Genomic DNA, 14,673 nt, shown 5'->3' with positions numbered 1-14,673 from the left:
AGTTGAGTCTTGGGGTCAAGGGATGATTGCACAGGTCCTAAGCTACGCAACATTGATGCCAGTGCAACTTCCTGGGGCACGTGGTGGGGGGGAATACAGGCGTCCTTGAAGTTCAGGGCCGGGCACCATCCAGGTGCGCCTTGATGATCACAGGCGACCACAGCGGCCACCTTCCTTCTTCCCATTTTAGCCACCCCCCACCCTGCAAATGCTGTCCCAGCTCAAAGCATCGGCAACGTAGCACGGACTTTCTTTCACCCCTCCTATGTCTGGGAGCAGCTATGGATTGCAGGCACAGTGGCACACGCACACGTTTGTACACCGACACAGAGGGGCTCACACGGGGAGAGGGATGCTCTCTCTAGCTACCAGAATCTGTGGTTGCGTGATCTTAGAAAATAATTTTGTTCCAGTGAGAAGGGGAGGGAGATGGGATGAGAAAATCCCAAATCTGTTAGGGAAGGCTTGGGCTTCGTGGGAGGTCAATGCTAGGGACAGCTGGCTCTCTTGAACGAAAGGAAGTTTCAAGCTCTCAGGAGTGAGCAGGTGGATCCACATACACATGGGAGGGAAGAAGCCGCCGTCAAGCTCACAGCCGACCGCCATTCCTAAACTCTTACTTTATCCAGGGAGTAAGACTCCAGGGAAAGATATTTCTCCATATTTCCTACGGTTTCTTTCTCATACAGTAAGATGTGTTGTGGTTCCTACCATCATCCCAGGCTGGCGACTAGGGGAAGGAGCTCCCAGGGGCCTTCTGTGACCAAGGCTTGGGTTACCGGGTAGCTGTCCCAGGCTGGTGTCTCATTAGGCAAAATACTCGCCAAGTGGAATATTTTCTTCCGTCCCCTTTCCCACTTTTTTTTCATCTTTTTGTTCTACTCCTCAGCTGCTGCTAGATCTTGGGGGCCACATTGTTTTGCTGTTTTTGAGTTGACTTGCTTAAATAATAAATCCACCCTCTTAGACGGGGTTAAGCAGACAATTAGGAAATCAATCAATCAATCCATGGGTGTCAGCTGCAGGCAGAGGCCGGGGAAGGGCCCCCCGTCTTCCTGGCCGCCCTTTCCAACCTCCAATCCTGCTGCGGCTCAGGCGGCAGGGAGCTCTGAGCTACATTCGCTTCCATTTCAGGGCCCCGAGGCTGGGACAAATCCAGGAAGGACGAAACAAGGAGGGAGTGTGGGGAAGTGTGGGACTACTTCGAAGTTCCGTAGTTAGTGGAGCAGGAAATGAGAGGCCTAGGTGGGGTGACCAGCGGCTCCCGGTCGGTCGTGGTGTCACCCAACTGGCAGGTAAAGTTTCCAGCCTCCTTTGTAAGAAGCCTGGGGAGGCTCCGTGGCCTGCCGGTTTGGGGAATGGAATGGCTGGGACACGGGTGCCAACTGCAGGGCTAATCACTAACTAGGCTGGACTTAAGGAGGGAGGAAAAAAAAAAAAAAAAAAAGGAGCTGCGAGAGGCTGAGCCTTTGAAAACCATGGTGGCCTCTGGTTGGTGGCCTCTGCAGAGACAACTCTCTCCTGAGATTGAGGGGCAGAGCCCAGGGTGTCACCTGGAACCTTCAGCATCGAACAAGTCATCCTGAGGCCCCAGCCCGCCTGAGACAGCCAACTTGGGGGTCTGGGAGCACCTCTCTGGGCGCCCAAGATATTGTCGGCTGGAGCCAAGGCCTCTCACAGGCCTGGGCTTGGACAACTTCCCTGGTGGGAGGGGGCCACACACATACCCTCACTAGGGACACAACTTTCTCCCCAGCTTGTGCCTTCAAGCTTTGTCTCCACGAAGAGTGACAGAAACCTCATGTGGTTTCTCCTGAGAAGGGAAAAGAACTGCATCTACGGAGGAAACAGGAAGAGCCGTTTGATTAGTATTTTTAAGAGGAGTTGCTCTAAAGGAGAAAGAGCTTGACTGGGACACAGGTAGTCTGTGGCTTTGGCCCTGAAACCCGGAGCTGCCTCCACCATCCTGACTCTGGGGAGGGGGGCAGGCTGTGTTTAAGGCTTGACAGGGGGATGTCTGAGAATGTCCGCTTCCCTCCCCAGGTCATGACTGCACAGCCCGGGAGGCCTCCTATAGGCAGGAGCATCACTCCCTGGGGAGCAGGGGTTCCCTTGGGGACCCATCCCTGGAGAGGCGATGCCTGGGCTTTCTGGTGGCACAGCTCTTCTTGCCCGCACTCCTCCCCAAGAGAAGTTGGGGCAGGTCATTTGTTTGCATAGAAGTAGGACCAGCTTTGCCCACGCAAACTGGCGGGGGTCCCTGCCCAGGCCATTCAACTCCCCCAGGACCCCTGTCTAATCTGTTAGAACTCCCAGTGGATCCAGGCAGGTTTGGGTACTGTTTGTTTGCAGGTGGAAAGCCAGCTGGGGTGGGCTGGTGGGGCCTGACTCGGCTTCCAACTGCCCCAAGACCCAGAATGATGAAGTTGGCCTGGATCCCACCTGGGGAGTGCAAAGTCAGAGGTGGGGAATACAGAGATGCCCGGCTGGTGGTCCAGGTCGAGAGAGGCAGGCTTCTTCCTTGGCCCAGAAGAGCAGTTGAGTTGTGCCTGAGGAATGGCCGATCCAAATTCGGTGTGGTGTCTGCAGTGTCTTAGGCCCTGGTCTGGTCCCAGGATAGTCTGTTTATGGGGTGGGGTGGGGGACATGAGGTAGCTTCATCTTCCCTAACCTCACTCATCTGAGGCAGGGGCTCAACCATTGCCCAAGTAACAAGCAGCACCGATACTGGCCTGGAAGAAGGTCTGTGTGGTCACCTTCCTCCAAGAGAGTGAGGCCAGAACTTTGGGGGAGGTGAGTCGGGGTATCCAATCCCATCACCCACAAACCAACCCAGCCCTAGCAGTAAAGAGGACAGGACACAGCCCTGGGGTACATGTTTATGTGAGTAATAAAATATTTACTATAACATAAATATAAAGGGAACTTCCCAGTCTACATTATTATTATTTTTTTGCAATAAAGATACAAAGAGAATGCACCAAAACATTGTTCCAAAAAATAATAAAAATAAAATAACAAAATTTAAATTCAAACGGTAACAAACAGAACCAGAAATGGAGAAGGGGGAAGCTCCAAACACATCCAGAAAATAAATAGAGATGGATCAGAAATCTGGAAATCATATTAAAATATCTTTTTCGGATTAGTGGGTGTACAAAATCCTTTAGTATGGGGAGGGAGGGCAACCCGGAAAACCAAAAATAAAAACCAAGCACAAAATGTTTCTTTCTCCCCGCCAGTGTGTACATATCTCACATATTTACATGGTTCCCACTTCACCCCAAATTTGGGGAATTTCTCTGCAGGTCTCCGCCAGCATCCCGCATCCCAGGGGGCTGAAAGGGAGCGGACGGAAGCTGCAGGGACTCAGGCAGAAGGTTCTCAGGGAACGGCTTATTTCTACAGCTGGTTAAAAAATATCTCCAACTTTTCCAAGTTTCGTTTGTTTGTGGCCGGGAGGTCAGGGCCCCGCGGGGAGTGGGGGCCCTGCTGTGCGGTGGTCGGTCTACAGCCGGGCAGAAGCCCCTTCCCATCTGCGTGTGCGTGGGAGCGCAGACCCCTCCAGCGTGGCCGGGAACCGAGCCGGAGCTCGGATAAAACGAAACGAAAAATGAACACTCGAATTTTTTTTTGTTGTTAGTTTTTCTTTTTTGTCTGTTTTTTGTTTTATTTTGCTTTTTTGGGGTAGGGTAGGGGAAGGTAAGGGGAAAAAATAAATTAGGCTAGATTAAAGCTTTGGCTATTTCCTGCTTTTATACACAGACGCGGCTCTCGCGGCCTCCCCTCCGGGGCCCCGATAAATACAGTATACAGCGATTTAAATTAAGGGCGCGGGCGGAGTTAGAAGGACCCCAGGAGCCGAGAGGCTCCGTGAATAAATAAAAACTGTAAAAAACCAAGCCCGGAGGAAAGGTAAGGGGGATGGGGCGCATCCTTATGAGAGAGAAGAGGCGTGGAGCGAATAAAGTGACAGTCCCCCACCCTCGACACTCAGGCTCGGGAATCCGCGCCGGGGAGAGAGATGGGGAACTCTCCTCTCTCCGTCCTCTCTCCCGGGTAATCCCTAACCCCGTACCGCGTTACCTGTCGCTGTGGGGAGGCCGCTGCCGGGATCCGGCCCCGAACAGCCCGGGGGGGCAGGGGCGGGGGTCGTCGAGGGGTTGGGGGCAGGGAGCAGGCGGCGGGCAGGATGCCCGGGGTGAGTTGGCGCGTTCCGGATCATCGCTCCTCTCTCTCGGGGCTCGGACGACGCAGCCTATCGGCCGTCTTCGCCGCTCGCAGGAGAGGGTCGTCCGGGTGTTTGGTTTTATTCGAAAGTTTCTGGGCTTTTTGTAAAATCCAAAGCAACCGAACAAAAAGAGTTCAGGCCGCGCGGCGCCTCGCCGCGCACCGGCGGGGGGCCCGGCCCGCGGGGTCACTGCACGGAGCCGGGCAGTGTGTGGTGGTGGTGGTGCAGCGCGGCCGGCGGGGGCGCCGAGGGCGGCGACGCACCGCCCCCGCCCGGCCCCAGCTCGCCGGGCGCGTACACGTCGTCCATGGGCGGGTGGCCGGCGCCGGCCGCCGGGGTCATGCGCTTCTCCTTCTGCCGCCGGTTGCAGAACCAGACGCGCACCACCTCCTTCTCCAGCTGCAGGCTGTCGGCCAAGCCTGTGATCTCATGCGCCGAGGGCTTGGGGCACTTGAGAAAGTGGCTCTCGAGCGCGCCTTTGACCCCCACCTCGATGGACGTGCGCTTCTTGCGCTTGCGGCCCTGCGCCGCGATCTTGTCCATGTTGGTGGGGCTGCCGCTGGACGAGTCGGTCTCCTCCAGCCACTTGTTGAGCAGCGGCTTGAGCTTGCACATGTTCTTGAAGCTCAGCTGCAGGGCCTCGAAGCGGCAGATGGTGGTCTGCGAGAACACGTTACCGTACAGCGTGCCCAGCGCCAGCCCCACGTCGGCCTGCGTGAAGCCCAGCTTGATGCGCCGCTGCTTGAACTGCTTGGCGAACTGCTCCAGGTCGTCCGAGCTGGGCGCGTCCTCGTCCGAGTGCTCGCCCACCGACGAGCCACCGCCGCCCGCGCCCGGGTGCAGGTGCGCCGCTGCCGCGTGCAGGCCGCTGGCGTGTGCGTGTCCGTGTGCGTGTCCGTGGGCGCCCAGGTGCGGCGGAGGCGACGGCTCCAGCTGAGCCTCGTGGCCGTCCTCGTGCAGCGCGTGGTGCAGGCCCGGCCCCGCGCCGCCGCCGCCCGCCGCCAGCATTCCGGCCAGGCCGCTGCCGCCGCCCCCCGGGTAGGCCGCCTGCGCGTACAGCCCGAGCGGTTGGGGCTGGTGGCCCCCGCCGGCCCCCGGCGACGGCGACATGGCCGGGCCCAAGTGGTGTGCCGTGCCGCCCTGCGCCCATGCCGCGCCCGCGTGGGCCGCCCCCTGGTGCACCAGGCGCGCGTGGAAACCGCCGCCGCCGCCACCGTCGTCGGCTCGGCCGGCGCTGCCGCCGCCCGCCTTGCCGTGTTCCAGGTGCGGGCCGCCTGCCCAGTCGCCGCCGCCGCCTCCTCCCGTGGGTAGCCACTGCGGGTGCGCTAGGCCCACGGGGTGGCCCGCGCCCGCGCCCAGCCACTCGTGGTGCATCAGCTTCTGCACTTCGCGGTACGCGGCCCCCGCGTGCAGCCGCTCGGCTGCCGCCGCCGCTGCCGCTGCCGCCGCGGCATCCGGATGCATAAGCGGTCCCGTGCCCCCGGCTCCGCCGCCGGGGCCCCGCGGCAAGTACTGCGCGGTGGTGGCCATGCCGCCCCGCGCCCCGCGCCGCGCCGCCGCCGCCGCTCCGCTCCGTCTGCGGGCCCCGCCGCCGCGCTCCGCCGGCTTAAAGCCCGACCAGCTCAGCGCTCCGGAGCCCCACCCCACCCGCCGCCCATTGGCTGCCAGCGGAGCCGCCTCCCGCCCCCCGGTCCCGGCCCCCGCCCCCCCTGCCCGCCTGCCTCTCGGCCCGGCCGCCCGGAGCTCGCCATTGGGCCTCACTCCTGGGGTCCCGCGCGCCGACCATGCTGATTGGCCGCTGGGGCTTCATTCACAGCCCCCCTACCTTCCGCGTATACGCTCACGCCCCGGGGGCGCGGCCGCCACGTGGGGAGTGGCGCGGGGGTGGCACTGGGACCGCACCCCCTCTCGTCCTGGCTGCGTGGGCCCCACTTTCCCCCGGCGCTGGAGACTCCGAGCCCGGCGGGTCCCACGCTCCAAGCTAGCAGAATTCTCGCCGGTCACCCGCCCGTGTGGCCAGAGGCGGTGGCGGGGATGGCGGGCTCCGGGAGGCGCTCGGGTTCCGAGAAGCAGCTCAGCCCCGCTCTCCTCCTTCCGCCGTGCCGCTGCCGGCGGGCCGGGATTCCCGCGGGTCTCGGCGGCTGCGAGCGGCAGGCGGCGCGGGTCCCCGGCTCGGTTGCGGCGCGGCTGCTCACCTCGCCCGCCTCGCCTCCCGCGACTTCCAGCGGGCACGGAGCTCTCCTCTGCGCTCCTCCCTGGCCCGTCTCGTTTTCCCTCTTCACCCTCTAGTCCGCCCAGCGCAACTCCGTCGACCTCCGCCGCCCTGAGAGACCGTCGGGCGCGGGCAGAGTCGGACTGGCCCCGACTTCACGCCTCTCACGGGCTCTCCTCCCGGGCGCCGCGGCCCAGGTGAGTACCTCGCGGGTGACTCGGGGCCGGAACGGCCGGCGGCAGCGATGCTGTGGGGAGACGGGAGCTCCTGTAACCAGGCCGATTCCAAGGTTCCTGAGTGAGAGGATCTCGAGGTGGAGACCGTGGCTCCGGGAAAGCACCGCCGACAGGAATGGTGGACACACTGGGCCCACGGGTATCTGACCCACGCCGCCGCCTCGCTCCTTCTCCTTCCTGCCTACCCGGCTCATTGGCCTGGGTCATGGCGGGGTCACGCCCCGGGGAAACTTGCTCTAGGTGAGGAGTGGCGTGGACATGGGGAAGGGCGCTGGTGCCTCAGAAATCCGGCGTGCAGGCTGGGAGCTGTCCAGCCTTGCAGGGAGCCCTGGGCTGGAGTTTAACCCACTTGCCTGGGGCTGCTGAAAAGGGAACTGGGACTGAAGAGGTCTTGTTGGAAAGGTGCGGCATGCAGTGGCTTACCTACTCATCCCCCAGGTCTTTGAGGACTCCCTGAAGGATCCTGAGTGGACTTGGACCCCAGCATCAGCTCTTCTGTGCCACGCTGGCTGGAGGATGAGTGGAATGAGCTGTAGCCTCCACGTCTTCCCCACGCTGAGGCTTGGCTCTCGGGGAGTCCTCCAGCTGCCAGTTCACCTCTTTTCTATCCCTGATCTTGCCTCCAATGGATTCATAGATTCCAGGGCCCCGGGGGTCCCAGATTGGAGGACCGAGCTGGGGGCCCAGCTAGGGCCCTACTGGCAAGTCAGGACTGTGGAATAAAGCCTCAGTGTGTGAAGAAGGGTGATGGGGGGGCTCAGGGGGCAGCCGCAGTGGGGGTGACTGGGGCAGAGTCGACAGTGACAAGGGTCATCCTTGGGCGCAGACTGTGCTCATCCAGGCCCTAAACGCCCCAGGACCAGCCTCTGGCTAACCCCCAAGGGATGGGGTGGCCACTGGCCGCTGTCCTGAGCAGAGTCCTTAGGTACCACTCCCGCTGCAAGAGCTGTGATGGAGCCCTGTGTCTGAACCTAGCTCGGGATCCTGGGCTTTCCTGGACTCTGGCCCAGGAAGTGGTCACCTTGAGGCAGCCCAGGACTTCCTGGTCCACTCGCCTTCCTGGTCTCTCTCCCAGGCTCAGGAGGTAGGACCACGGCTGGGAATCCTGTAGTGAAGTCCCCTCTCACGCCAGCCCTAACCAGACCTGCGTGACATTGAAGCTTGGGCTTCCAACCTGGACCTGCTACTGTCTTCCTGGGCAAAAATAACTCTGGCCCAGTCTTCTAGGGCTTGGTTCTTCTACCTGTAAATTGGGAATAACAGTACCATAAGTAGCACACCTGTCTCACTAAGGTAAGTTAGAGGGTGGTACAAGACAACGTGAGTGACAAGGGCTCAGAAAGGACTTTTCACTCTCGTTGTTTCTATTGTTAGTGCCCAGTGAAAGAACAGGTTACTCCCCCTCTCTAACTCAATCTCAGCTTGCTCATCTGTAGAGCGGGGTTCTGGAGGTTTGGGTCAGGTGACCTCTCTGGTAAACTCCCTTCCAGCTCTGATGGTCTGTGAGTCTATGAACCTGTCTCAGTTTCTGTCAGAGGAAGGGAAATGTCTGGACAGTGGACAGGTGGTGTTTGGAACGGTCATCACGAGCAATGGGTGCTTTACCAAATGCTTTTCATTCATCACGTTACCTGCCGCTCTCAGCCCCGAGAGTGAGCGCTGGGATTGTTCTCCCATTGCACAGCTGAGGGAACTGAGGCTCGTCCGAGGGCCGAGAATGTGTGGAGGTCCCACTCCCCGTCATCCTCCCTGTGGCTGTGGGATGGGAAGGGTGTGGAGGCAGCGGCTTTGGCCGTCACAGCAGAGAGCTCACAGAGAGAGCTGTCTGGTCAGCTGGCACTCTTGAAGCTGAGTTCCCCAGGTCTGTGCTGAATTGAGGGGTGGCTGCGGCAAAGCCAGGCTCCTAGGTTGCCAGCTTGTCAGCTAGCAAATCTCAGTCCCAATCCCATTACCCCCCTTCAGTACCCTTGCCCTTTGCTTTGCCTGTTGGAGCCTCAGTTTCTTTATCTTAAAATGAGGACAGTAATGCCTGCTTCTCAGGTTTGCTCTGAAGCTGCAAGGATGAAACAAAGCATGTAATTTAGATGCCCCCTTTTAATATGAGATGCTGCTCTGGGGTGAACAACAGTGTGAACTAGGAAAGGATAACTTTCCTTTCTCTGCTTTGGAAGTTTTAGATCTCCTACAATAATATGGGTTTGGTCTTGAGTGACAATTTTCTTATATTTGAGAGTTAAGTTTCCCCTAGGAAGTCTCGACATCTCCTTTGCTCTTGCCCCTAGAGATTCTGGGTGGGACACTGGGGGCTATGACATGGCCATTGGCAGAGACACCTGTTACAGAGCATCTCCTCTCTCCAGGAGCCCTACCGTCACAGACCACAGAGAAAACCCAGAACACGGAAGTCAGACAGCCAGCTGACCAATGCAGACACAGAATGGTTTAGGCATATGAACAGATGTGCATTCACACACACACACACAAATGCATAGCCCGCAGATACACACATGAAATTTAGCCTGGAGACAAACATTCAGATTCATAATAGGAACACATGGCTTCCCAGCATTAGGTTGGATATTCAGAGTCACACAAATCAACACACAATGATAAATACAGGCATGTGTCTCAACAGGAACATTCGCAGAACCCATGCAGAGGCTGTAGTCGGCTCAAGTAGGCATTCCTTCAGCAACATAGACATAGAGGGGACCTGCGGGCCCTTCGGGTGACAAGCATGGAGGCTCTCAGCTGGCACGCCAGTTCACACAGATGGGCACACCCTCGTGTGTTCACAAACATGAGCACACACTCTCCCACCCAGTGCACAGATACAAAGAGGCCCACCCCACGCATCACACAGACACCTACGTCCTGTAGGAACTAAGCCATCTGCACAGCGGATCAGAAAGCAGAGGAAGGGGCTGTACCCAGCCCTGAGTTTAGTCCATGCGAGTCAGTGGCCCCACTCATTCGAAGGAAGCAGGAAAGCCCTTTCTTGTCATATATTTTTTTTCACTCTCCTTGTCTGCGGAGGACAGCTCCCAGCCAGGCCGCCGCCAGTCTCAGAGGCTCCCCGGCCTCCCTCCCCAGCAGGGGCCCCTGCCCAGACTGCCCCCAGGCCAGGAGCTGCCCGGGCTTTCCCAGAGTGGCAAGACCTCCTCCAGGCTCTGGAGTGTGACCGAGCGCCTGCTCATTTGACACAGGTCACCGAGCCTCCGGCAGATGGGGCCCTCGCTGTGGGGGATCTCTGAGCTGGAGGGGCTGCTAGGGGGAGGCTCTGTGGGGCTGAACTGCAGCTACACAAGCCCCACATTCTCTGTGCAAAGTCTCAAGTCACAGACACAAACCCCTGCCATCTACATTCACACTCCCGCCTGAGAAGTTCAGATGCAGCCTCTAGAGTCTGACCACACTCGCCATCAGCTGCACTGCAGCCACACATGCACTGTAATATTCCAGACGCACATCCCAGACAGGCGAGCCTACACAGTGGCGCACTGAACGAGATTTGGGAGGAAGAGGAGGCAGCTGGTTCCGGCTGCTTTCCCGCTTTGGACTCTGGGCCCCTGCTGCTGTGTCTTGTGTGTGGGGCAGTGGGTCCTTGGAGTCCAGGGCAGCACTGAGAGGAGATGCAGCCACAGACCCAAGGCTTTTTCAGTGTTGCGGGAAGACGGGCTCCAAGACACTCCACCTGGATTCCTCGCAAGTTAGGAGTGCTGAGCGGAGCTAAAGAGAGGAGAGATCGGGCCCGTGGGGAGGGCTGCTAGAGGAGCTTGTATCCTAGGATGCCCTCCTGTGTGCGTGGGCTTGAAGTCTTTGTTTGAGGCAGGCTGGGCTGGAAGGGGGGCGGGATGTGGGCAGCACTCAGCCCACTTCCTTTCCCTTCTGCCAGTCTTCTTATGCCCCAGATCCTGTGTTTTCAGAGTGTCAAGGGTCCTGGCTTCCATCTTGACTCAGACTCAGGCCTGCTGGATGACACTGGACCAGTCTCAGCCTCCTGACCTCTGTGAGCCTCAGTGTTCTCATCTGTAAGCTGGGCAGGATGGTCTCTGCTGGGTTCTTGTGAAGGCGGGATGAGATCACTGCCCTGATGGAAACTCGGAAAGGGGAAGCATGGCTTGGTTTTCCTCCCTGGCTGCTAGGGGTGAGTAAGAGGCTGTGTGAGTAGGAACAGAACCTGCCTGTTCCCCCAGCCAGTTCTTGCTGAGCGGTGTCAGTAGTGACCACACCCATAACCTGCTTGTTCTGGGCTGGAACGTGTTTTTGACTGGAAGAGTCTGTCAGGGTCCTGGCTGCTGCAGATTCCAGCCCGGGTAGGCGCATCCACTCCCTCTGTGCAGGTTGGTACCAGCTAGACAGATTCAAAGTGCTCACCACCATCCAGAGAGCTCTCCCACAAGGGATGTGATCACTATTCTGAGCTCTCAGTCCCCCACCTCTCTCCCTCTAAGCTCAGTCATTCTAGGTGTCCTACCTCTTTTGTCCTTCCAGTGCTCAAAAGAGCCTAGCATAGAAGAGCAGAGAGGTAGGAGAGGCATGACTGCCTTTGGCAGAGGAGAAAGAAGCAGTCTCATTTAATTTAAGGTTCCCTATCTCTCAGACTTGGGGGAGGGAAGGAAGGATGAAAGGTGGAATATCTCTTAGGGATGAACCTTTCCTTGTATTTTTGCGCCTGCCTTGGCCCCCTAGGCCTGTGTGGTGTGGGGATCCTCCCAGTGCATCAGTACAATATTCAGATTAGGGGTGGTCAATTGCTCTTGAAATTTACTTTCATTTTTAGCAGATTGGCAGCCTCTGAGCTGGTGCTAATGCCCACAGTCCTGTTATGCAGAACACGCTCTCTGCAAATCGGTAAATCATTAGCGGGATTAATCACTCTGAAAGGCTGGGGCTGGGTTTGAGTTTCTCTCTCTCTTTTTTTTTTTAAACACACTTTTTATCTGGATGGCTGCAAAATTCAACACCACAGGGTGGGGTGGGAGCAGCAGTGATGATTTAAGTTCTTGTCACCATTGTTAGATGAGGGAGGTGCCTTCCTGGGCCTGGTGTTGACTCTGGCCCGACCGAGGGGTGGGGGGTAGACAGCTCAGGTAGGGGGGAAGGGAGGGAGGGGAGTTCCCTTGTGTTTGTGTGCATCAGTGTTTTCAACAGTGTGTTGGGGGCTTGGTGTGCTTGTAGCTTGCTTGCGTGAATTCCTGTTCCTGTACTTTACAGATGCCCATAAGGATTTCAGCGCTTGTGTTTGGGTGCTTGTGCTTGGTTAATATGTGTGCATTAGTGTTTGTAATCGTAGCAGACAGCGCTTCCCTTTAAGAGTGGTTTTAAAGACCACACCTCACCTTCCTCAGCCTCCAGGAAGCTCTGGAGGGGGAGTAGGCAGAGCTGGAGGGAGGTCCCAACTTCACCTGTGGGCGGGGGCATGGCTCATGGATTATTTACATATTCATGAGCTGCTGTCTCTTGGAACTCCCCTCTGGAAGAGACTAGCATGAGGCCCCTTATGGCAGATGGGGAGATGGGGAGGCCAGGCTCTCACCGTAACGCCTCTCACTCTGCCACCCCAGGTCTAGTGGCTGTCCCTCCTCCACCCATGGACCGGGAAAACCCAGGGTTCTGAACCCCAACTTCTGCAAAGCTGCAGTACATACAACTCTAGTTTCTGATGGGAGCTGTGTGGCGGTGATGGGAAAGCTCTTTTTCCTTTCTGGTCCATGGCGCCCCTATGGCGGCTCTTGGGGAAAGAAGGTCATTCTTCCAGCTAGGACCAAGCTGATGGATGGGATTCACTCCCACTTAATGTCCACACCAGGCCAGCCTCCTAACCCCTGTCTTTCTCCCTAGTTTAGTGCAGCCCAGCTTTGGAGCAACAATTATTTTCAAATGACCCAGTAATGACATTCCTGGGGTATCGGTCAAGGTACATGAGTATGCAGATGAGGTCACAGGACTTCTCCCCTCCAGTTCCAGAGGGTGGGGTTTGAGGTAAGACTAAGTGGGCCTGGTCTTTGCATCAGCTTTGATCCCCGCAGTCCCCTTTCTCCATACAGAGTCAGCTTGGGTAGCCTGGGCACCACTACCTACCACGCCACAGATGGCGCAGATGCCCTGTACTTCTGTTCATGTACCTCATTCATCCCCCAACTGTATGTGCCTCCCCCTCCCCTCTGTGCAGCAGGCTAGCCTGGAGTCGAGGGAAAGACAGAATGATATAGGTCTTTGGCTGTTACAAGTTGGGAGGGTCAGGAGAGAGTTGGCTGGGCTCAATGCTGGCATTCCTCGGCTTTCTTGAGAGTAGCAGGTGGAGGGCGGAAGTGGCAAAGGAGGATTTAGGAATTATCTTTTCCCAGGGACCTCTTAGCATCTTTATATATCTCTGGTGTCAGACATCTGTCTGAGCTTAGGGTAGCATCTGTCTGGGCTGGAGACAACATCTGTTTGAGGCTGGGACACCTGGCTGAGCCCAGAACATTATCTGGCCCCAGGACAGCTTTTGTCTGGGCCCAGGACATGTGTCTGAACCTGGCATGGCATCTGTCTGGGCCTGGTGCAACATCTTCCTGGCCTGGGGGCGATGTCTGTTTGAGCTCTGGACATCTGGCTGACCTGGGGATGTCTGCTGAGCCCAGAACAATACCTGTCTGAGCCTGGGGGTGGACTTGTCATGGCAGATAAAATCACCCTCGAGTCTCAGCTTTGGTTTGTGGCTGAGAACAGAGTATATGCCAGACTCGTGTCCCTGCTCTCATTTCTACCAGGGAAGGGCTCGTCTGTAGAGTGCCTCAGTTTACCTCCTTCTGTAGGCCCATTGGCCTGCTTGCTCTGGACACCTCAAGGGACAGCCAAAGCCTACATCCCAGGGACTCCAGGAAAGCGAAGTTAAAAGAATAAGGGAGTGGATAGGTTATAAAATCTAAGACTGGTCTAGGACCGTTCTTCCTTCCTCCCGTCCCTTCGTTGAATCAAATCAGAGTGCTCCCCCAAGACACAACTCGGACATGTCACTTGCCTCCTGAGAAGCCTTCCCTTGCTCCCAATTGTATATATTATCAGGCCCAAAGCCCCCTCTGGTCCTGCCCCTGCCTCTGCTCTGAACCAGCAGCACGGAGCTTCTTTCCCACAAACACACTGGGACCAAATGATTCCCTACCTTTGTGCACTCGGCTCCCTCTCTTTGGAATGTCTTTCTCTCCCGCACCCCTCCACCCCCATCCTCCCATCACATCCTTCAAGTCCTAGTTCAAGGGTTACCCACTCTGGGGATTTTTTTTTACTCCTTCTCTAGACTAAGCCACGACCTCTGCCCTGCTTCCACAATGTATTGTGAAGACCACCTCCGTGTTAGCATTTGTGGGCCTGCACTGTCATTGCCCTTTGTATATCTGTCTCTGCCATGGGACTGTGCGCTCCTGGGGGTAGCTGGCTCTGGTTCATCTTTGTCTCCCCAGCACCCAGCCCAATTCCTGGTCTATGGTGGTACCAGTAAGAAAGGACTGTTGGATGATCACATGGCTGTACCTCTGTCATCTCATTTCCATCTCATTTCATTCTCTGTCTGCAACCAGGATGAAGACATATAGGATCCAAAGATTTGTTGCATATGCTCCTGACAGGAGCAGGAAAGAGAAGTGATGCTCGGAGAGCAGTGATGACTCCAGACCTAATGGCCTCTCTGTGGGCTCCGGGGATGGGACCACATCTAAGAAAGAAGACCTTTACCTGGGTCCAGGCCCATTCCCTGAGGGCAGGTGGGAGAATGGAGACCTGGCCTAGCTTGTTGGAGAAGTTTCAGAGTTCCTGGACTTACTGGTCCTGCCAGAGAGGAAAAGTCACATAAGGTGTTGTTAATATAAACACCGTGCCCAGAGCAAACTGCTCTCCCTGGCCAGGTTCTGAGGAGAGCATCTGGGGACAGAGGCTGAGTAGGGAGGGGTGCAGAACGGTGAGGAGGTGGCTGAGAAGTGGAGGCTCCCAGGGCATGGTCTCTGCCCTGG

General features: G+C 57.4%; 2 protein-coding genes across 2 annotated transcripts in view; one reads left to right on the top strand and one right to left on the bottom strand.

Annotated features, from left to right (window-relative positions):
- Positions 1-2,863: 2,863 nt before the first annotated feature.
- POU3F1 (POU class 3 homeobox 1) lies at positions 2,864-5,824 on the bottom strand. The gene has a single exon (XM_019938084.2). The coding sequence runs from the start codon at positions 5,759-5,761 to the stop codon at positions 4,418-4,420; it is 1,344 nt and encodes a 447-aa protein (XP_019793643.1). The 5' UTR covers positions 5,762-5,824; the 3' UTR covers positions 2,864-4,417.
- Positions 5,760-14,673, top strand: part of LOC141278403 (uncharacterized) — a 69,382-nt gene continuing 60,468 nt past the window's right edge. Inside the window, exon 1 of the mRNA XM_073803447.1 lies at positions 5,760-6,640. Within this exon, the coding sequence (XP_073659548.1) occupies positions 5,760-6,640 (881 nt within the window). The remainder of the gene's footprint in view (positions 6,641-14,673) is intronic.

The sequence above is a fragment of the Tursiops truncatus genome, chromosome 1 (genome assembly GCF_011762595.2).
Source record: "Tursiops truncatus isolate mTurTru1 chromosome 1, mTurTru1.mat.Y, whole genome shotgun sequence".
Taxonomy (NCBI): Eukaryota; Metazoa; Chordata; class Mammalia; order Artiodactyla; family Delphinidae; genus Tursiops; species Tursiops truncatus.
The sequence above is the reverse complement of the archived record's forward strand: the minus strand, read 5'-3'. Positions and strand labels throughout refer to the sequence as shown.